General features: G+C 32.8%; 1 protein-coding gene and 1 pseudogene across 1 annotated transcript; both read left to right on the top strand.

Moving 5' to 3' along the window:
• The first annotated feature begins 8,894 nt into the window (after nucleotides 1–8,894).
• Nucleotides 8,895–24,453, top strand: part of LOC134235492 (uncharacterized) — a 61,617-nt pseudogene continuing 46,058 nt past the window's right edge.
• On the top strand, nucleotides 11,311–24,120 carry LOC134235483 (uncharacterized). The gene is made up of 7 exons (XM_062717614.1): nucleotides 11,311–12,563; nucleotides 12,716–12,898; nucleotides 13,272–13,414; nucleotides 20,281–21,376; nucleotides 21,561–21,743; nucleotides 22,299–22,441; nucleotides 23,737–24,120. The coding sequence occupies exons 1-7, from the start codon at nucleotides 11,349–11,351 to the stop codon at nucleotides 23,816–23,818; spliced, it is 3,045 nt and encodes a 1,014-aa protein (XP_062573598.1). The 5' UTR covers nucleotides 11,311–11,348; the 3' UTR covers nucleotides 23,819–24,120.

The raw sequence follows: 24,453 nt of genomic DNA, 5'->3' as shown, positions 1-24,453 counted from the left end.
CATTATCTTTTACCAGAGAATAATTTAAAGAAAAAGTATTTTTGTCGAACATGCCAATTAAAACAACCTTCAAACATAGTTCACAAAATTTATTTTTAGACACTCGAAGCTATAAAAATTTTAATTTTTTTTTCTTCAAATTTTGTTGTTTTTTTTTTCAGTTTTGTCAGAACCTCTTTTTCATACTTTTTCAACAAGATGTATTTGTGAAACACTGATCAAATGTCCCCATATAGCAGCTTTTTGTAAAGATTTGTGAAGTCTCTCAAATGCAAGTCAAACTCCAAGATCAAGGTCAACAGATCAAATTTGTTGTTACCAAAGGAAAGGAAAGGTTACATGAGTTAAATTTTTTAAGTGGATCAAACTGCCATGACACGGTAGAAAATTCCGCGTAATGGTAGCCAAGGATAGACTGTCGTAAAAAAAACTCTTTTAAAAATAAAAGTCCTAACAGCAACTCCTCAAAAGTTATTGCAAAGGTTTAAGTTTTTCAAAAGTAGGCCAAACTCCAATGTCAAAGGCAAAAGGTCAATTTTTAGAATTCAAACGAAGAACTTTTCACAAGAAATACACTTGTGAAATGTAAAAGTCCTGGTGCTAATTGATCAAAAGTTATGACGAAGATTAAAGTGTTTAAAATTAGGTCAAACTGTAAAGTCAAGGTGAAAAGGTCACAAATATTTATACTACAATTACTTGTAATAAAAACTCTATTAGCATCAACTTTTCAAAAAGTTATCGCTAACGTGAAAGTTTGGATTTTTTTTTTTTTTTTTTTTTTTTTTGCAAAAGTTGGTCAAACTCCAAGGTCACGGTCAAGAGTTCATTTATGTAGGTACCCATAAAATTACAGGTCTTGACACAAAAAGAAACATATGAAGATAACGAACTCATTTAAGAACAAAAGTCCATAAAACAATACAAAATAGGAGCAGAGCAAACACGGACCTCCAAAACATCAGAGGTGGGATCAGGTGCATACCATGGAGGAGTGAGCATTCCCTGCCGACCGGTCACACCTGCCGTGCGCTCCTTGTCATGTTCGGGAAAAAACGGGAAAATTCCTCGACAATTCAGTGTGTAAATAATGGCCTAACAATATTAGGATAAAAAACGTCAGTCAGCATTTGACCCAATGATACATTGTATTTCCAGACAAGGTCATTGTATCAACCATAGAACTTACAAAATGATGACTTTAAACGAGATGTTGAAATTCTTGTTTCATCAACTTGTTTGTCAATAATTTACCTCGTTTCAGAAATTGTTCATATGTAGAGCATGCTCTTGCGTATCGAAATACACTTGTGAAAAATTAAAGCCAAGACTTCTGCCAATGAAAGATATGGACAATGTTATTAATGTTTTTTTCGGACAATCAGACAGACAGCTAGACAGACAGACGAACAGGGCAAATACTACATATATATACCCGCGAATCCATAATGAGAAAAATTATATTACATTCTTAAGTAATTTTAAATTTATTAATTTCCAGTTGTGTTTCAAATTGACGAAAACAAACTTTATGTCGTTTTCATAAGCTTGTAAAAGCTATGAAACAAATGATTATACTTAACCAGTAGTGTATCTAATTGATACCAATTTGATTTTGTATAATATATTTTTTATTAGATATTATATAATTATTTCTCTTTTCATATACATTAACCTATTATATAAATTATATTTCTCTTTTCATATAGATTTACATCTCTCCTTTTCACAAACTTACTTTTTACAGACTTAACTTTAAAATTTATACCTGGACAAATTTCTCGTTTACGTTTGAACAGATATTTTTCTCTACTAATATTTCAAATAAGTGCAAAACGGGAACACACAGACAAGGCGGGCTGCCTATAGAGCATTCATAACGTTTGAAATTCGAGTTAAGCACATCTTCCCAAGTCAAGATTTTCTGATCCGCTCCGCTCCACATAAACCCTTGACCGAATAGGCTAAGTTTGACGGGGTTAGAAATGCGTTCTCTGATTGGCCTCATGAAAGTCTTCATGAACCAATCAAAATCATTGTTTTATTTAAACTTAAACTTAATTTGTAAACAGAAAAACAAGCCAGTTTTAGTCCCAAGGATAACGTCATTATCATTAAATAGCCCAGATAAAGGTTTGACTCAGATTTTTAGTTAATTTTTATCGAATTTATTACAAACTTCCAATATTATCTCGAATTCTCTGTTGAATTCGTTTACTCCGATTGGCCAATAGCAGAGGTCAGTAGAGTATCTCACTAGATGGCGTGACAGTAAACCCCGTCAAACTCTTGACTTGGGAAGATGCCTCAAACGAAGTACACTCGCACTAATCTGGAATTTTGTGGGAAATTTTTGTTAACACTTTGTCCTAAAAAATAATCATCAAAAATTGAGGAATTTTTTCCCTCCCTTTTTAGGGAGTATTCATAACTGAGATAGATGTATATGAAAGAAATTCGTGAACTTCGTTGTCTTGTTTTGAATGAAAATATTTGAAACAATTCCATAATTTGTAAAAGCTATGAAACACATGATTGCACTTCACAAATATTTATTTGATACGAGTATTTAATTGAAATAATTTTGATTCTGTATAATATATTTTTATTCCTAATTTTAATTCATTGATTATTTTTTTCAATTGGTTGTGAAAAATTGTAGACATCCTTTCTTCAGTGTATAGCATATGTCATAAATTTTCCAAGCTGATGAAAATTTGAAACATGAGTGATTCATGCCTTCCTTTTTTTCAAGGTTGAGGCTCCAAATTGTTTAATAAACAGGTGTTCTATGCTTAACTCATCTTCCCAAGTCAAGAGTTTCTGATCCGTTCCACTCCACATAAACCCTTGACCGAATAGGCTAAGTTTGACGGGGTTTACTGTCACGCCATCTAGTGAGATACTCTACTGACCTCTGCTATTGGCCAATCGGAGTAAACGAATTCAACAGAGAATTCGAGATAATATTGGAAGTTTGTAATAAATTCGATAAAAATTAACTAAAAATCTGAGTCAAACCTTTATCTGGGCTATTTAACGATAATGACGTTATCCTTGGGACTAAAACTGGCTTGTTTTTCTGTTTACAATTTAGTTTAAGTTTAAATAAAACAATGATTTTGATTGGTTCATGAAGACTTTCATGAGGCCAATCAGAGAACGCATTTCTAACCCCGCCAAACTTAGCCTATTCGGTCAAGGGTTTATGTGGAGCGGAGCGGATCAGAAACTCTTGACTTGGGAAGATGCGTTTGAGGACATGGGATCGATACTTTAACGCGTAATAACCTTGAAAACTAAAACAATACTAAGAAGGAACACGCGACTATTCATTTTCAAATTCTTGCTGTCAAAGATATTTATCCTACCGAAGAAAGATTTAAAAGTGTGGAAATTTGAATATGTTCCCCTTGTCTTTTAGTAGGGATTTTATCCTTTATCGTCATAGTGCTATTTTGCTACATTGGCAAAACTACATGTGTTACAGATTTAATTTCAATCTTTTTTACGATAAAAATGTGTAAAAATTGTCATAAGCACCCTTTTCTCGTGGGCGCAATGACATCTTACCACAGGTACTTGTGGAAAGCCCCCCCCCCCCCGTTTTTTAACCCCGAAGCCTGTTGGACATTTTCTCACAAATTATATTTAATACAATTATTCATCATGTGTACAATAGGAAAAATCGTAAAAACCCCAAAATAATCGTTCCACTAAAGAAAAAAATACCCCACTATACATTATAAGAGATATATTTTTTTGTGGAGCGATTATTTCGGGGTTTTTACGATTTTTTGCTATTGTACACATGATGAATAAGTGTAATAAATTTAGGCATAATTTGTGAAAAAAGTCCAACAGGCCCCGGGGTTAAAAAACGGGGGGGGGGGGGAGGGTTCCTGTCCAAAAGTATACCTGAACATCTAATGTGAGACTGACTTAGTGCTAGCATTAATTGGAACAACTACACATATGATGTGTAATTAAAAAGCTGTTGAAAATGTTTTAAAAAGTTGTAATCGACCATTTACTTGCTCTTGGGAAAGAACCAAAAATCAGCTGAGAACGACATTGTATCCTCGTGATGGATATATTGTACATGTACTTAAAGTGCTGCTCACTTATACGCTACAGATACTAGTCTAAGAGTTATATGCAGCATACAATTGCACTTTTCTTCCTTTGTGCATATCATAAAAGTATCTGACTACGCGTAAATAAATTCATTAATTTATGATTAGGAAATTCTGCAACCCCTCCCCATTGTGCATTAATTATACTTGAAAAATATTCTAGTCTTGACTTTTGATTGACTTCGTATGCAACGTAAATTATCACATATATTACTTGTTTGATTCCCAAGCCAAATTTTGTAATTATTTTTCTTTTTTTCTATAATAATTTTTTAAAGTTTGCTGATAAATAATGTTTTATTTCCATGAGGTCTTAAACATGAAATGCATGTTAATTACTGTGAAATCACTTATTTTCCTTGAGGTTTAATTTTCGTAGTTTTCGAGGTATGAAGAAACGTACGAATTTATGTCCACCATGATAAGGGGGGGGGGGGGTAGTCGTATTATCAATCGACATTTTCCCTTGATTTAAAAACTATGTCTTTTGAAAGAATGTAAAAAAAAATCATTGATGTATCGTTTCTGTTTACTCTAGACTTTTTTTTGATCAAAACCAATTATGTGCTTCTTTACAAAACAAGAAAGAATGCAATGTTAATAATGGAAATCCCAAGCACATGTACCATTTATACTAATGGGGGTATCGGAGGTGATACTTTTCGGATAGATGTAATTTTTAAAATAAAATATCATAAGACGACCTCCTTATAATAATACGTGTTTCATTCTTCAAATTACACGTTTACAATAATAGTATGACATTATATCTCACGGTGGGCGATGAACCATTTGACATTTCAACTCGCGGATCACGTTGTAGCAACATAATTCGAAAATGAAAGCGGAAGAAAAAAGATTTTTATAAGTAAAAGGTTTTAGATGTAAAACCAAAGTTAAACAGTCAAATCAAGGGATGATCTAGAATTATTACGGGGGAGAAGTTGGGTATTGAAATCCACTCTTTAAAAAAATGACTCGGAAACTTTCTAACCCCCCCCCCCCCCCCCCCCGCCTTAAAAATGTTGTACATGACAGACAAACAGGGAATAAAATAACTTCAGAGAAGAGGGAGGAACTTTTTTTAAAATCAATGTTATATAAACTCGAGCTGGATCAGAATTTTTATCATTAAGGAATGAATTAAGTTATACTATGTAATCTGGGACTGGGCAGTAAAAACGCTTTAATAACCGCTATTTAAAAAGTAAACTTATACCAGACGGTATTAGTTGGATAGCTATTAAATTTATTCCTTATAATTGAATTTTCAGTTATGAAGTATTGAAATTGAGTCAAATCATCGTTAAATGCCTTCAAAAGCTATTTAGTGCGGATTGATATCATGTTTTGGGCGTAAGTCATTGTGATTTAGACAACACAGGTTATACGATTTAGAGAAGATGTTTTATCCAATCAAGTGGCGCGTAACAACCAAAACTTAATTCTTCATATAAATATGTATTATATTTAACTTTTTGGCTGAATTGAATTAAAGTAATTGTCTAAATATGCCAATTAGTTCATAGAGTGAACAAAGGAGAATTTTAAAAAATCAAATGTATTTTCAACGTTAATTTTTGATTTTATGAAAATTGGAATGAATTTCAATATCATTTTGAAATTCATTCCGAATTTTCATAAAATCAAAAATTATTATATCAAATCAAAAGTTAAATTCAAATAACGCTTTCAACCATGCGTAACTGCGAGTAAAGCAGAATATCTAAATAAGGTATTAATTTATTATTCCCTCCACATCATGAAACCTAATACATTTACATGTAGCTGGGGAAAAGCTTATCATTGAAAATGAGACAATTGAGGTATTTTTAATTTCCTCCATATTGTGAAACCTAATATACAATGTACATGTATTTAGCGGTAGGGAAAATATCTTATGATTGAAAACGAGACGATTTTTCTCAGCTGATTCATCTACTGTGACATTGTGGCTTAACCTCTTTGTATTGTTCTGGGGAAGGAAAAAAGTTTTATTTTTGAATTTATTTTTGAAAAATTAAAAGGGGTTTGAATTACATGAACAATAATAATATTACAAGAAACAGAGAACAAATACACGTATTTACTAAAATTCATTGAAATGAACGATTACAACATTGTCAATCAGTAATTTTAGCTCACCCGAGCCAAAGGCTCAAGTGAGCTTTTCTGATCACAATTTGTCCGTTGTCTGTCGTCGTTGTTGTCGTTGTCGTTGTTGTTCACTTTTCACATTTTCATCTTCTTCTCAAGAACCACAGGGCCAATTTCAACCAAACTTGCTACAAAGTATCCTTGGGTGAAGGGGGTTCAAGTTTAATAATATTCAAATGAAGGGCCACGCCCTTTTCCAAGGGGAGATAATTAGAATTAGAGAAATATGAATGGCATTTTTAAAAAATCTTCTTCTCAAGAACCACTGGTCCAGGAAAGATGAAACTCATGTGGAATCATCCTCAGGTAGTGTAGATTTAAGTTTGTTCAAATCATGACCCCCGGGACTAGGGTGGGGTCAAAATGGCCGATCAAAGTTTTACATAGGAATATGAAGGAGAAATCTTTAAAAATCTTCTTCTCAAGAACCACTGGTCCAGGAAAGATGAAATTCATGTGGAATCATCCTCAGGTAGTGTAAATTCAAGTTTGTTCAAATCATGACCCCCGGGGCTAGGGTGGGGTCAAAATGGCCGATCAAAGTTTTACATAGGAATATGAAGGAGAAATCTTTAAAAATCTTCTTCTCAAGAACCACTGGTCCAGGAAAGATGAAATTCATGTGGAATCATCCTCAGGTAGTGTAAATTCAAGTTTGTTCAAATCATGACCCCCGGGGCTAGGGTGGGGCCAAAATGGCCGATCAAAGTTTTACATAGGAATATGAAGGAGAAATCTTTAAATATCTTCTTCTCAAGAACCACTGGTCCAGGAAAGATGAAACTCATGTGGAATCATCCTCAGGTAGTGTAGATTCAAATTTGTTCAAATCATGACCCCCGGGGCTAGGATGGGGCCAAAATGGCCGATCAAAGTTTTACATAGGAATATATAGGAAAAATCTTCTTCTCAAGAACCATTGAGACAGGAAAGATGAAACTCATGTGGAATCATCCTCAGGTAGTGTAGATTCAAGTTCGTTCAAATCATGACCCCCGGGGCTAGGGTGCGGCCAAAATGGCTGATCAAAGTTTTACATAGGAATATGAAGAAGAAATCTTTAAAAATTTTCTTCTCAAGAACCACTGGTCCAGAAAAAGATGAAACTCGTGGAATCATCCACAGGTAGTGTAGATTCAAGTTTGTTCAAATCATGACCACCGGGGCTAGGATGGGGCCAAAATGGCCGATCAAAGTTTTTCATAGGAATATGAAGGAGAAATCTTTAAATATCTTCTTCTCAAGAACCACAGGTCCAGGAAAGATGAAACTCATGTGGAATCATCCAAATGTAGTGTAGATTCAAGTTTATTCAAATCATGACCCCACGGGGCTAGGGTGGGGCCAAAATGACCGATCAAAGTTTTACGTAGGAATATATAGGAAAAATCTTCTTCTCAAGAACCATTGAGACAGGAAAGATGAAACTCATGTGGAATCATCCCCAGGTAGTGTAGATTCAACTTTAATTGTTAAAATCATGATCCCCGGGGGTAGGGTGGGGCCAAATGGCCGATAAAAGTTTTACATAGGAATATATAGGGAAAACCTTTTAAAATCTTCTTTTCAAGTACTTCAAAGTCATGCTTAGTGGTATCTTTAGGGAATCATCCTCAGGTAGTGTGGATTCTAGTTTGTTCAAATCATGACCCCCTGGGGGGTTAAAATTCAACCCCCCCCCCTCAGTAAACTTTCAGTTCTGATCTAATATGTGCTTTTTCATAGCCAATTGCTCAGGTGAGCGATATGGCCCCTGGGCCTCTTGTTCTGATTATTATGAATTTACTTCATTGAGAAAAAAAATACATGAAAACTGAAAAAATCAAGTATCCATGTTTTATATATTCGATGTTCGTTTTTTTTTTTAATCAACCAGAAAGTTTTTCATTACTATGTTTACAGAATTATTGTCCTTTATACAATGTTATACACTAACTTTTTATTTATAGATTGTTATTACTTCAATGTTCGTCAATCAATTATATCTGCTCTTTTTGTAATTTATTTATAATGGCTAGCCGTCGTGTACAAGATAGATTACTTTGGAATCTTATGTATAATCACAAGACATGTACATTTGTAAATTGAGAGGGTCATACCTACAATTAATATCAAGGAAAGGTCTTAGTTTACATTAAATGTTTGATTCTAACAGAAATTTAGAATTTTCCCATGCCTGCCTGCTAACACAGTTCAGAATATATCTTTTAAAAGTCTTTAAGCTTTTAAAGCAATATGAGCTGCAACTTTGATGTCGGAATTTTTTGTTGCAAAATTGTAAAGAAATATTTCAAAGACAGAAAAAAATTACGTTAATAAACTTCTCATAAACTTTTTTAATGTTTTTCAAATGGATTATGCATCATTGATAGAAACCAATTTTTCATTGCTTTGCTATGAGTGGGTGTATTTTATTTTATTTCCTTTATTATTTAATAAAAATTTTGATGATACATAAGACACAGGTTAAAAATTAATCAGAATATATTTTCTAATTGTTTTATATAGGGATTATCATCTGAGTCTATATAAACCGCACTGTCATTTCTCTGTCTATGTCCTTTCTATAAATGCCCTCAGGAAATGCTAAATTAGTTTACTTATGACTTGACTTCCCTCATGATGCATAAATGACATATCGCTGACAACTCGAAACAACGGACATGTTTTTTCTGTAACGCCGAAATAGATTTTGTTGTTGACACTTTAAGAAATGGCGGATTTAAGTAAATCGGATATTTTCACTCGATTGTATCTTGTATTAGAAGTGACAGGATTTCTACTTCATCTGCTGGGATTTTGTACTCCGTACTGGCGATCTCTCCATTTTAAATACAATCAGGATGTTATAAAAGACATTGATATAGTGATCCAAGGTTTTGACGAGGGGATCTGGAGGAGGTGTGTCAATGGAATTTGTTCTGATATCAACATTGTTGGAAGAGGTAACCGATACTTTTTAACCCCCCACCCCCTCCACCCCCACCCCCCCCCCACCCCCAAAAGAAGTGAAAAAGAAACTTTTTAAATAATGAATGAAACTTATAATTAAAAACTCTTCTTTATATGTAATTTTGTCATGGAATTCAACAAGGAACTTGATTTACTGAATAATTCGTTTTTTTTTTAATTTAATGATTACATGTAACTGTTTTAACATATTCTTTTCGACTTTCATTTTTTTAACTTATGAATAATTTCCACAAATTTCAGAGCTGTATTATTCCCCTTTGTCTATTGTAGATTGGCTTCAAGTTGTGAGGGTTTTTGAGATTATTGCCCTTGGAGCATCTCTATTCGCCACATTTCTTGTCATTCTGAATCTTTCTGTGGCCAGATTTTCTGACAGCAAAAGAATTTATTTTTTTGGCACTGTTGTCTTGCTTTGTTACAGGTAAGAGATCATTTACAAAATAAGCAGTTAATTAATAGTTTATTAATAGATTAATTAGATTAAACGAAGACAAGTAAAGGGTGAGGGGAAGAGGATAGTAAAGAACATGTTACAACTATTTAGAGAGGGGTGGGGGATGGGGGTGGGGGGGCTTAGTGCTTCTAAGACGGAGTAACCCTTATTCAAGACTTTGAAATATTCTATTTTAAAAAGTTAATGATGTAAATATATAATTGCTTTAAACGTTTCTCATAATATTTTGGAATTTTTCAAAAAAAAAAAAAAATCATTTTAAATTTTAATTTTTCAGCTGGAAGCATTCTGCTGTCCGCAATTGTATACGGGGCATCCGTCAGAGAAGGAATCACGTGGTCCTATGGATGTGTTGTGATTGGAGGAATATTTTTCATGGCGTCGGGAGTGCTGATGCTGACAAATTACTTTACAATGCGTTCCAAAAAATAATTGTGCTTATCTATCCTACTTATTTATCTTGACAGTTTACATTTAGCTTATTAACATTTTGAATAACAGACAGACACTGTGTTAATATAAATAAATTCATGTAATTCTTTTTAAACACAATTTTCATTTTTTTTTTTTTTTTGAATTGTTATTGTTTTATGTTACTATATACAAGGTTTAAATTTTTCATTTTAATCAAAATGTTTGTAAAATAAAGTAAAAATGAATAAAACATTATTTTTCTAAGGGATTTATTTTCTGCATCTTCGAATTCTATCTTCAAGTTAGAGTTTACATGTTTTCCTACCGTTATACAGTGTACACGTACAAATTTTAAACCGAAAGTCTAAAAATGATTGTTAAATGTTTATTGAAGACATCAGTTAACTTGAAGTTAAACATCTAACGATTTTCCCTCTTGTAAACATGCTTTGTAAATTGGGTATTGATGTTCCATTCTGAAAAGATAAATGATATGCCACACATACACTAGTAACCATGGTGAAATAAGCACTTTGCCTTTTTGTTATCCCTTATGTTGAAAACACGACGTCGCCGGTGTGACAAAATATATTTTACAATTTAATGATAATGTTTAATTTATGAATTTCTTGATTTACTATCTACAGTCCATTTATTACGATACTTTGAAATTTCCCTTTAAATAAAATGTTTCTGAATTTTATTGTAAATATTCGTAAATTCATTCATTAAATAAATAAATAAATAAATAAATATAATAAATAAATAAATACACATGTAAATAAATTTAATAAATAAATAAAATTGGTTAATCAATTAAATATTGAAATCTAGATTGCTGAATGTACATTCTTTGAATCATTTTGGAAAAAAAATCACGATTGTATACAATAAGTATCAGATACATGCAAATATAGGTCATTTACTGTGCATAATACTGGATCTATAAAGCATGATAAAACTGTAATGTATCAAAGGCGAGCAATACAACCAGAACCTTTAAGACGTTATAAAATGTCATGACTCAAGGCTAAGTTTAAAAGTTTTGAGAATAAATTATGTTCGATTTACAACAACTTTTTAGTAAGTCATTTACATGTATATAACATTCAACTTTTTTTAATAATTGCCTCGGGATCGATAAACATAAAATACGCAAACCACAACAGCCGGAATTTTCTCACGAATCTGTCGTTGTGAAATGTAGAAGCTACATGAGAAAAGAAAGCGTTAGATTAAGAAAATTGAAGGTTAATTTTTGGGCAAACATCTTTTGCTTCATATTATGTTGTGTTCACGCACTGTCAAGCTGTCTTTCTCCTGAATCTGTCCTCGAAACTGCACATTCAACTTGTATTGTTGCTCTCGTGACGAACAGTTGTGAAATTGATAATCAATTTTATGACAATTCTCAATTTTCAGACCTTAAAAATTTATTGATACGTAAAGATTTAGGAATTATAGTGGGCTATATTGACATAAATAGTAAGTGGCCCGACGGGAAACCATTTCATGGTGAAGGGGTAGAGGCAGGAAAAATTGTCTTATTTAAGAAAATACCGAAGGATCGAACATGTTTGCTGCCATCTCCATCTCAGAAGAGTTTGGTCCCGCTTATTTTTAATGGTGTGAATGGACTGACAACTCTAATAGACTTTGTCAATGATGGATGTAATATCTACATGTCACCAACTGGAGGTCCTTCTATTGAGGGGCTACATAAAGAGGAAATCCACAGAACAAGATTTTATGTTCAAAACATTTCAGACGTGCAATCAAAAGATGTGTTTCAACCAGTGAATCAGAATTGTAAAGTAAAAGACCAGTCATGTTCATCAAACAATCGTAATTTTCATGCTCACAACAATAAACCTAGAATTCCAGAATGTGAGAAAATTGATTTTCCTTCTAGGGATGAGTTTTTCCATAATTATGTAAAAATATCAAAGCCAGTGATATTCAAAAATGTTTTAAAAGACTGGCCAGCTTTTACAAAGTGGACAAACGGATATTTCCGAGATAAATTTGGGAAAAATGACATCCATATCAAGTTGACACCCTTGGGTGAATATGAAGGAGTTGAGCCACGATATATGTGGGAAAATCACGAAAAGTTTGAGATTCCCAAATCAGTAGAAGATCAGTTACCCTTTCCAGACTTGGTAGTGGTACGACCAGCCACTAAGAACATGAATTTCTCAAGTTTCTTGGATATAGTTGAAGGAGTATCCAATGGGACTATTAATGATATGTCGGCCTATCTGGAGTATTCCTCCATTCCCGATCACCTTCCAGAACTAGAGGAGGACATAAGAGAAGATTTACTATTCCAGGGACTCCTGAACAGAAAACACCTAAATATATGGCTAAGTGATGGAAGAACTTTGGGAAAGCTGCATTTTGATCAATTTGACAATCTACTTTGCCAGGTACAGTAAGTTAAACGATATTACAAAGATGTTCACATTCAACATATTTAGTTGTCATATTTTGAAGAAGTTTAGAAAATGCTATTGTGTAATTTATTTATAAACCAATTAACATTTGTATAACATCAATGTGGTATTTGCATCCTTTTCAGATAAGTGGAAAAAAGCAGGTGATTTTGTTTGATCCTCACAACAATCATCAGATGTACGAGGGACACATTCCAGAGGCGATCCTCTCCTACAGTCAGACCTCCAATACATTCCACCGTCGCCATCTACTGGAAAGCACGTCCATGGTTATGTCCCCTGTTGACATCCAGAATCCAGATTATTCTGTAAATATATTTAGCAAAAAAAATCTATGAAACTTAATTAAATTCCTCTGGGATTGAAAAATTGATTTTTATTTAGTGTCAAAATAAAAGGATGACTGTGTATGACTTCTGATATTTGACTGTAGACAGTGAAAGATATTGTCAGAATGTTAATGTTCTAGCGCTGATAACGGCAGCTTGCACTGAGAAAGATTCTGGATTGTTAAGGTCTGCTGGGTTAATAATGTATTGTAAAGCGCTTTGAGTAGCATTTATGCTAGAAAAGCGCTATATAAAACAATCATTATTATTATTATTATTATTACTTAGACACTTTTTCTAAAATTTAGAAAAAATGCATATTTGATAATAAGCTTTGATTTTCCTTTGACAGAGGTTTCCACTGTTTGGAGAAACTTACCCTATGAACTGCACTATAGAAGAAGGTGAAATTCTATACATGCCTTCATTTTGGTGGCATGAAGTCCAGTCCTTTCCCAACAAAACAGCAGGAAGAAACCTTGCCATCAACTTTTGGTAGGTTATTTTCTTTCAAAGATTTTTACAATAATTAATGTTAGTAGGCAGGATTACTTTGATAATAAAAGTACATGTAACTTCTCTGAAGTTGTCTCTCTTTTGGTAATTCTGTAGACTAACCATCTTCTGCCTTTATCTTTCCAATGATGATCTGACCACCTAGAGGAAATTGTAAAAGAATGCAATACACCAAGTCTTATGATTGATACCTGTCAGTTGCTTTGCTTTTTTATGCCCATCTGCAGAAATTTCAAGGATTACATGTATATTCTATCGGGTGAAACACAATATAGGGCGCATTAAGAATACCACATTGTTATACATGATTTTAAGAAATGTTATTTTCTTTACATGCAATTTATCATAATTCATTTATAACAATACTTATAAAGGACTTGTGTGCAAAATTTTGTTAATCTAGCCTTAAGAGAATTTAAGTGAATGCAAAAAATGTACCCCAAAAATGACTTTTTTCAGCGTTATGCGGTTGCGCTTTGAAATTACAGCATTTTCAATTGAAATAAATGATTAAATATCATACATTTTCATGCCAATGATCATTATCAGACTTGCAGAATTTTTTGACAAATTATTTTGGTGCTTGAATTTTCAGGATTGAACAACAACTTTTGAAGATATGAAAGAAAATGTAATAGGGTTGCAATGTTATACATGTACATTTTTCACATAATTTTACCTCTCTCATTAAGCCATATAAAAATAATGTCCATATCATTTATTTTTTTAAGATTTCTGTCTAAAATCACAGTATTAATGCTCTGTAGCTTACAGAAAAAAAGTTGGGTTATGTAACCATTGCAAAGAAATTTCATCATGTTTTTATTTGGAAAATTAAGTTTTTACAAAAAACTGTAGTGTCCGTAACCACTTAAATTATGTGAAATTGGAAGGCTCTATAAATATCTAAACTAATTTCTTGCATAGGCATTTCATATATGCTGAGATGTGTTGAAATTTTCCTGATCGTCACCTCTGTTTCTCTGGTATTATCGCAAATGTGGTTACGGACACTACAAAATCCTGCAGTGTCCGTAACCTGTACTTGAGGCAGTTTGAAACAGGCTGTGTTAAAACACTAATGCTAGTCTATTCACAAAGGTCAGAAGTTTGTTTAACAAGTTAATCATTTCTCCCTCATTTTGATAAATAAATGCAACTAATTTGGGAAAACCAGATTGCATCATTTCCATATATAAGATCCTTGGTGTTACATCACCTTGATATTGGCAGATGCCATGGACATTCTAAGATTTAAATCAAAAGGCATGTCGTTATTTTTTCATTGTTTAAGTCAACTGGTGTTACATTTACAAAAATCTTATTGGAATTCCTCTATTTAAGGTTAGGTTTCATCCAATTTTAAATAACTTGTAGAGTGTCATGAGTGTGTAGTGTCGGTAACCAAAATTTGATAAATGAAATATCTTTATTATTTTCTCCATAAAATTTACAGATAAATTTTTGAAGCAGTGTATTATTAAATTTAGAGATGAAAAGTGTTTATTAGCTGGAATTCTTTTAGATCATGTGTTTTTTTTTTTTTTACTCTAAGTACTAAAATAATGACTGGACACCCACAATGACATAAAAATAATTAAAAATTATTATAACAAGTTACATAACCCATTTTTCTTATGATATATTGCTTCAATTGTCTAGTTGCTTATTAGGTAATATCTTAAAATGTGTTAAATGCAAGTAAATTTGTATTCAAACATTAAACAGTGGGAAAGTAATTTGGTTACGGACACTACAAAAAAATTTCAAAAAAGAAAACAACTAAAATTACACCAATTTCAGATCAAGTATTGTATATTGAACTGTTTGAAGAAAAATAGAATAAGTTACAGAATAAAAAAAGTAAATTAAAGAAATATTAGTGAGATTTATTCTTCAAGATTTGACTTAACTACTTGCACATAACACCTGTATAAAGTTACGCGTGTATATATTTATTCAAAGTATATTGGTTATGGCATGCTTTTATCAGCTGAAGTTGAGATCTGAAAAATAAAAAAATCGGGAGAAACTGAAACGAGAAATGAAATGCTGAAAAAGGTTAGGAATATATATGGCTGAAAAACATAAACTTCTTCCTCCAGTCTGTGAAAAATTAAAGTATTGTGTAGTGTCTGTAACCCTTAAATTTGGTTAATTGACTTCATTGATCAGTGTACAAACATTCTAAAAAGTTTTCTTGAAACTTTAATGAATTCGAGAACTTTCCTTCTGCACTTCAGTTATATACCGGGTTAAAGTTATGTGAAATAAAGTGCCACGCCACAGCATGATACGCCCGTCAAAAAATTACAATTACAACGTATCTTAAACAGTTAAAAGTGCAGGAAAATCATGTCAACCTTGATTTTAAGATTTCAATGATTTTTACACACCTTAAAAAATTTGTTTATCCATCTCCTGTGGTGCAGGCATTAATTATAACAAATATTGCATCATTCATAGATTTCTATACCTTGCCAAATGCCTATCATATTAAACAATATCAAATTAGTTTTCACAATTTAATCTATACCTAATTAATTTTGGAAATAAAAGGCTGGCCATCAAATACAAACTGACCAACAGTTCTTCTGTCTAATTCCCAAAGGATACAGATAAGACCATGCTCTGAAGAAATGAAAGAGACATGCAACTAGCCTTCCTACATTGAACACATTAATTAATCTTTAACTGGATGCTTGTCTACTCATTATTCCCAAAAGCTTATTGGATCTGTACTATCTACCATAAAACATTTTTAAAACATATAAAACATCAATGATTATTTTTTTTAATTAGATTTAATGTCGGAGAGTTAATTGTTAATATGCAATTCATATGGACATGCAGATTCCACCCCTACCCCCATAAAATTAATTTTTAAGTTCATAATATTATGTAATATCAAAATAGTTTAATGTGCAATATCAAATTAGTTTTAATTACTTCTCATCAAATTCATTTTAAAACTTCGGCTAGCCAACAAGAGTTATTTTTAATCCAACAGGCTTACCCATTTGGCCCAATACTCAAGGGATATAGATAGCACCGATGCTCTCACAGCTACTCCTCACACTTAAACTCATTAATTTCTCTCTCTAATTTGACATGCAATTTTCTGTTATCAAAATTCCTCTTGACCAGTGCTTGATAATTAGACTCATGGGAGTGGTAGAATTTCTCTAACATTATATTTGTTATAGATTGCTGTCAAGTATATGCTAAAAAAAAATAAGTATTTTCTTGATTTAACATTTTTCTAATAAGGTTAGTGCAGTAGTTTTACATTTTTTTAATGTATAAATGAATAGAAAAAAAGACATTTTTTTAAAAAAATTCACTTAAATTAAAGGTCACAGTGACCTTGAAATAGGTCGCGACACACCTTCTACCTAAGATGCATAAACTGGCCAAGTTTGATGATTCTAAGTCTAATAGTTTTCTAGTTATGGACCGGACAGGATTTTTCCATATTTGGCTATAACTTTTTAATTATAGGTCAGAGCGACCTACTTTTTGTGCGCGACACACCTTCTACCCAAGATGTATCAGCTGACAAAGTTTGATAACTCTAGGCCTTATAGTATTAAAGTTATGAGCCGGACACGATAAAAGCTAACAGACGGACGGACGGACGGACAGACAGACGGACAGGAAGCCTATAACATAATACGTCCCGTCTTAAGACGGGCGTATAAAAAGGAAGTTTCAGGATTTCCTAAACTGGATTTTTTTCTTATTGGCATTAATTCTGCAAGTAAATTGTTTTTACTTGAAACAATATCTAATGTTCATGCACTTTCTATTTAATAATCATTTAAATCTAATTTCTAATAGTATAGAAGTTATAAAAATTTTTTTTTACAACAAACCAAACACTAATCATAAAAAGTTGGGTCTTGTAGTGTCCGTAACTTATTGAAGCTATCAAATTATTTTAGAAAATTTATAAAAATGAAATTTCCTATTTTAATGGAAGTATTTATATTTGAACAAAGGCATAAAAAATGTTATTTATAAATAGTTCTTTCTTTATTTAAATTGGTTTTGAAGAGTTTACATAAATTGAAATACTACCATTTTAAACAAAAATGTACGAAGTAAGAACTGTTTTCGTTTTAAAGTATAATGCCACCTTTTTTAGTCCAACTTTTGTTCATATTTAGTATTTCTATATGTTGTTTGTTTTGAGCATTTGAAAAAAAATTAAAGTTTATAAACAGTTTTCAATATTTATTTCAAAGAAAACAACACTTGTAGTGTCCGTAACCTGTGAAAATGAGGTTATTATCAGCTTGTATAAAACAAAGTTCTAATGTGAATAAAATAAAACCGTTTATGTTTCAGATCCTTTAGATACTCTACTTTTGAGAAAAAATATTTTTTTGGCAAAATAAAGACATCAGTTTTTTACCCTCAAGTGCAACCTTACTGTTCCCTTTATTGTGTTTCACCCGTATATGCATTTTGTGTTCATCTGTTGGTCTAGCTGTTAGCTACTGGGTATTTCTTTCTAGCTCAATTACTTTTCTAGAATTCACATTTATTCAAATGATTTGTCAGTCTTCCTTTAATAAAGGAAATGTGATTGAGAAATAGGGCCAGTCACCAGTAAGGGCACATTTTGTTAAATCTCTGCAATTACAGTGTATCTTGGTAGTATTGAAAAAAGTGGTCAGAATTATTCTCAGCTCCAATGTTTTGTAAGAACCATGACCACCTGATTTTTCCCTTAGCTTGATTCCAGATTGATTAAAATAGTAATTTTTTTTCGTAACTCCAAATGCATTTGTTATACCCCATGGAACAAGTTGCGTGAGGTATAATGTTTTTGACCCGTCTGTCAGAGTGTCAGTCAGTCAGTCAGTCCGTCAGTCCTTAGTTTTTGTCAGCGCAACTCATAAACCGCTGCACAGAATTTTGTCAGACTTTTCAGATATTTAGAACACAATGTGTAGATGTGCATATTACCAGAAAATTTTGATTCCTTTATTTTTTCCGGGAATTTCCGCACTTTTTAACTTAGGCATTTGGCCATACCTTGAATATAGAGACGAACAGTTTGTCAGCGCAACTCCTCATAAACCGCTGCACAGAATTTTGTCAAACTTAGCAGATATTTAGGGTACAATGTGTAGATGTGCATTTTACCAGGAAATTCCGATTCTTTTATTTTTTCCGGGAATTTCCACACTCTTCAACTTAGGTTTTTGGCCATACCTTGAATATAGAGATGAACAGTTTGTCAGTGTAACTCCTCTTAAACCACTGCACAGAATTTCGTCAAACTTTGCAGATAATTAGGAAACAATATGTAGATGTGCATATTACCAGGAAATTCCAATTCCTTTTTTTTCCAGGAATTTCCACACTAAAAACTTAGATTTTTTGGCCATATCTTGAATATAGAGATGAACAGTTTGTCAGCGCAACTCCTCCTAAACCGCTGCACAGAATTTCATCAAACTTTGCAGATATTTAGGACACAATGTGTAGATGTGCATATTACCAGGAAATTCCAATTCCTTTATTTTTTCCGAGAATTTCCGCACTTTTCAACTTAGATTTTTGGGGATATCTTAAATATAGAGATGAACAGTTTGTCAGCGCAACTCCTCATAAACCGCTGCACAGAATTTCATCAAACTTTGCAGATATTTAGGGCACAATGTGTAGATGTGCATATTACCGAGAAATTCCAATTCCTTTATTTTTTCCGGGATTTTCAGCACTTTGAGTTTTGGGGGAGCATAGGGTATGTGAGCTTGCTCACTTTTTCTTTCATTATTTTCAAAAATTTGCTCTGTTATATCATCAGAGATTCTTGTGTAACTAACTAACCAATTGCTATCTGTTTTGGTCAATGTTGTCCGTCACAACAATAAAGAAATAGTGAACATTGGGTGGAGCCTGCAAACAAACTTCTAAAGAAGCAACATTATAATTTAACAAAATTATATGGGAGCTACATGTACCTTGTATCAACCAAAAAAAAAAAACAAACAAAAACAAAAACAAAAAAGAAACAAAAATAGAGTTCACACATACATTGTGACACTAGAGTGACCTTTTCCATCTGTGGGCCTTTAATAGAGAAATATTAAGGTAGCTGATATGTTCATAAATCAAAATAGAAAGCTAGCTTGAGGTACCAGTTAAACTTTTGAAAATCACTAATTTAATTTGAGAAGTTTATATATAAAATTGAGCATTTGAAAAATATCGATATTTCTTTGATCGAGAAAAGTAGCCATGTATTTTGTTTTTTTACAGGTATGATCCATTTCTAGTGAGAGAATTCCCTTGCCCAGAATGTCAGCTTGATGTAAACCCACAATACAGACATTTATTATGATATACATGTACTAGTATTAGAATTACATTTAATTGTCTCAGATATCTCAATCTTCATTTTTAAATAAATTGATTATTTTTTATTATTTATCAATTGTTTTAAGTGTTTAAATATCTAATTGATCTTGAGAGTAGGATTTAATATAATGCAGTAGCTTTATTTTCAGTTTCTCTGAGAATGTACACATTCAATAACAGGTGTGCTAAATTCACAGTAGACTCTCTGATCTTTTCTAGCTAAACAGGAACTTGTCCATATTTTAAATAAAAATCATTAAAAAGTCAATAATCAGGACCTTACCTTGTATTCGAAAACAATTTGGAATTGCTTAACTGAATTTATGCAGAAGTTTACCTTGGTTCCAAATGATACGTAGATTCGAAAAATTGCCATTCTTTCAGGACACATTTAAATTATTGTGTCTATTGTATCTCATTCCGTATGTGTATGCATTATCAGGATGTTTCTCGCTAGATTTTATTCTAAGGCGAGCAAGGACTTCATGCATAGTCGCTTTTGTGACTGATGGGTGCACTGTTGTTGAACACTATCCATCTAAAGAGTATGAACAATTTCAATATATAAGAAACTTATTGCTTAGCAATAAACATGGAATCTTGGTTGGATTTATTGATATAAATGATGCCTGGCCCGACGGAAGTGAAGTTACTGGAAAACATGATGTTGCTATTAATATTGGGGATATAGTGTTGTTCGAAAAAATTACCAAGGACAGAACGGAAATATACCCAACTGCGCAACCTCAAAGTATCGCTCCACTTGTTCTTAGAAATGTATACAACATTGAAGAGTTGATACAATTTATAAATCAGGGTTGCAATACGTATCTTCATGCTACTGGTGGTCTGTCCAAACAAGGTCTTTACAGGGAGGAAATTCTGCAATCAAAGTTTTACGTTAAAAATGTTTCAAATGTTCAGTCTAAAGATGTGTTTTTGCAAAAGTGTTCTGAAAAAAATGACAACTTCTGTTATTCAGATCGTAATTTGCATGTTCATAATATTCCCAAACTTCCCGAATGCGAAAGAATCTCCCTTCCAACACGTGATGATTTCTTTCACAAATATTTGAAAAAGTCAAAGCCTGTTATTTTTAAAGAAGTTTTAAAAGACTGGCCAGCATTTACAAAATGGTCAAACAAATATCTGAGAGAAAAATACGGCGGACAAGAAATCATGTTCCAACTTACACCACAGGGTGAATTTGAAAATATCGAACCTATGAATATTTGGGAGAATTACCAAAAATTTAAATTTCCTCGATCATGCGCAGATCAGATTCTTACTCCTGATCTAGTGATGGTACGACCCGCTACTGAAAGCAAAAATCTGTCGGTCTTTATGGACATTTTGGATGGAATTTCTAATGGGTCTATTGTAAATATGTCTGCATATTTAGAATACGCTTCCATTCCCAGATATCTGCCAGAACTGGAAAAAGACATTCAAGAAGAGGTTCTCTTTAAGGGTCTCCTAGAAAGGGAGATGCTGAACATTTGGCTTAGCGACGGAAGAACTCTTGGAAAATTGCATTTTGATCCATATGATAATTTTCTTTGCCAGGTAAAATGAGTATATTCTTAAAAAAAAAAATAAAGATTCTTTTTTATGATAAATAAATAATGAATGAGAATTTTAATACAATATCTAAAGTATTAATTTATTATTCATTAGTACATGTATTTATGGAAAAGTGAGAAAACCTTTATTACTTAATTAGAATAATTGTAGACTTTACTATTTGTAGATAAGTGGAGGAAAGCAAGTTATATTATTCGATCCACACAACAACCATCAATTATATGAGGGTCACATTCAGGAAGCTAGCATGTCGTATAATTTTACGTCAAAGTCATTTCAAAGACGATATTTGCTAGACAATACGGTGCAAGCATTTTCTCCCGTTGACATCATGAACCCTAATTATACAGTGAGTATACATGTATGATGCATGCTTGGAACAAATGCGTAATTTCGTATTGAGTTAATATTCAAAGACACTTAGATGGCAGTTCAACGAGCAATTTGGATATTTATTATTTTCATTAATGTTCGAGGTATTTTATGCAAATTTATGTTGTTTTTGTGAAAGAGCCACTAACAAAATTTACATGCATATTGTTAATGATGTGAAAAAGAAGTTCATGTATAAATAATTTACAGGTGATATGTTTAAAATAATTCACGTACGTTTAGGGAAAGGGATTAATAAGAAGTGTTGCCAGTTCCTAAGCTGAGAATTCAAAGACAATAAAATATACTTCAATCTATGTTCGAATCAATCAAATCAAAGCTAAGTGAACAAGTTCGTTGGTTATTTACAAAATAGACACGTCCTTGGACTATCTCAAAAGAGAAGTCATGTTTTTAGGGTACTTTTCCTGTCTGTTATATGAATTTTGACTTGCAAAAACAAAAGATTAGATTGCAATTCTTGACTAATAACTTTTATATTTTGAAAACTGTTCCATTAATCTTTTGGCAGAGATTTCCATTGTTCGGAGAAACCTACCCCCTGAACTGTACTCTAGAGGAAGGGGATGTTCTATACCTGCCCTCCTTTTGGTGGCATGAAGTTCAGTCCTTTCCTAACATCACTGCGGGAAGGAATCTAGCAATTAACTTCTGGTAATAAATTCATATTTCGAAAGACTTTATTAGCTCACCTGAGCCGAAGGCTCATGTGAGCTTTTCTGATCAAAATTTGTCCGTTGTCTGTCGTTGTCGTAGTCGTTGTCGTTGTCGTCGTCGTTGTCGTCGTTAACTTTTCACATTTTCATCTTCTTCTCATGAACTTTTTATACAAAGTTCCTTGGGTGAAGGGGAATCAAGTGTTCAAATGAAGGGCCACACCCTTTTCCAATAATTATGAATTAGAGAAAAATTAATGGCATTTTTAAAAAAATCTTCTTCTCAAGAACCACTGGGCCAGGAAAGGTGATTGTGGAATCATCCTCATTGTAGATTCAAGTTTGTTCAAATCATGACCCCCGGGGCAAGGGTGGGGCCAAAATGGCCGACCCAAGTTTTACATAGGAATATATAGGAAAAATCTTTAAAAATCTTCTTCTCAAGAACCACTGGGCCAGGAAAGATGAAACTCATGTGGATTCATCCTCAGGTAGTGTAGATTCAAGTTTGTTCAAATCATGACCCCCGGGGCAAGGGTGGGGCCAAAATGGCCGACCCAAGTTTTACATAGGAATATATAGGAAAAATCTTTAAAAATCTTCTTCTCAAGAACCACTGGGCCAGGAAAGGTGCAACTCATGTGAAATTCCTCAGGTAGTGTAGATTCAAATTTTTTCAAACGATGACCTTGGGGCAAGGTGGGGCCAAAATGGCCGACCCAAGTTTTACATAGGAATATATAGGAAAAATCTTTAAAAATCTTCTTTCAAGAACCACTGGGCCAGGAAAGGTGAAATTCAAATCATCCCCAGGTAGTGTAGATTCAAGTTTGTTCAATTATGACCCCTGGGGCTAGTTTGGGGCCAAAATGGCCCACCCAAGTTTTACAAAGGGATATATATGGAAACCTTTTAAAATCTTCAAAGTACTTCAAAGCTAAATTAGTGTTATTTATATGGAATCATCCTCAGGTAGTGTAGATTCTAGTTTGTTCAAATGATGAACGCCTGGGGGGGGGGGGTTAAAGCCCGATGTGCTCAGGTGAGCGCTGTGGCCCCTGGGCCTCTTGTATTGTAATGTTATCAATAATAGTTTAAGCATTTTGCTTATTGTTGACTAATTTCGTTGAAATAAATTTCACTTGATGTTTCCTTTGCACATTAAAAGTAATACAATCTTATGGCATTATGAATACCAATTGAATTCTTTAGTTTCTGAGTAGTGCATTAAATATGATTTGATATTGTCATTTCATATAATTATCTGCTGTTTATAACATGCGTTTGTTTTAGGTATGAACCGTTTTTAACTCGAGATTACCCGTGTCCCGAGTGCCAGCTGGACGTTAATCCAAAGTACAGACATCTTTTATGATACATCCTCAATCTTCTTTGACTTTTGATATGTTCAGGTTTTTCTTCAGAGATCTTGGTGTGATGTTTAATTATTTAAAAAATATACTGAACATAACTATAGCGATTCATTTTTATTTGAAGTTTAAGTACATATTTATGTATCACAAGACCAACATCCTACTATGTTAAGATATACATGTAGAAGGTCAAAGATGGGAATTTGAACCCCCCGGAACCACAAATGAATGCAAGTTTTACCAAGTGAAAGGTCAAGTGTCAATTATACAATCGTCTACAACTCTCCTCAATATAAATATCTCCATTGGCGATTTAATTTAAACTGTAAATTTAAAAATATATGGTGTATTATATTAGTCAATATGGGCATTTACTAGTGTCAGAATGTCATTTTCTCGCGACTTTCATTGCATCTGACGTCCTCGGATGGGACTTTTGAATTGACATTTAATGAAAAATAACCATTACAGCTAGAAACTTTAAATAAAAATGTACATTTGAAAAATAACTTTTTTACTTTGCCATTTTTTGCGAAGAAATATATCATTGATCTCAAAGCAATCTTGATGTAACCCCCAAAATTGTCAATGAAAACGTTGCAGTCGACCATGAAAGATATCTAAAATAATTATCTTT

Source organism: Saccostrea cucullata, unplaced genomic scaffold, assembly GCF_032062105.1.
Source record: "Saccostrea cucullata isolate Sc308-1 unplaced genomic scaffold, CSIRO_AGI_Scuc_v1 ctg662, whole genome shotgun sequence".
Classification (NCBI taxonomy): Eukaryota; Metazoa; Mollusca; class Bivalvia; order Ostreida; family Ostreidae; genus Saccostrea; species Saccostrea cuccullata.
The sequence above is the reverse complement of the archived record's forward strand: the minus strand, read 5'-3'. Positions and strand labels throughout refer to the sequence as shown.

Coding starts and splice junctions, on each gene's coding strand:
- LOC134235483 (XM_062717614.1), top strand. CDS start 11,349: ATGAGAAAAGAAAGCGTTAGATTAAGAAAATTGAAGGTTAATTTTTGG. Junction 12,899..13,271: donor TCCAGAATCCAGATTATTCT/GTAAATATATTT, acceptor TTCCTTTGACAG/AGGTTTCCACTGTTTGGAGA. Junction 22,442..23,736: donor AATCTAGCAATTAACTTCTG/GTAATAAATTCA, acceptor CGTTTGTTTTAG/GTATGAACCGTTTTTAACTC.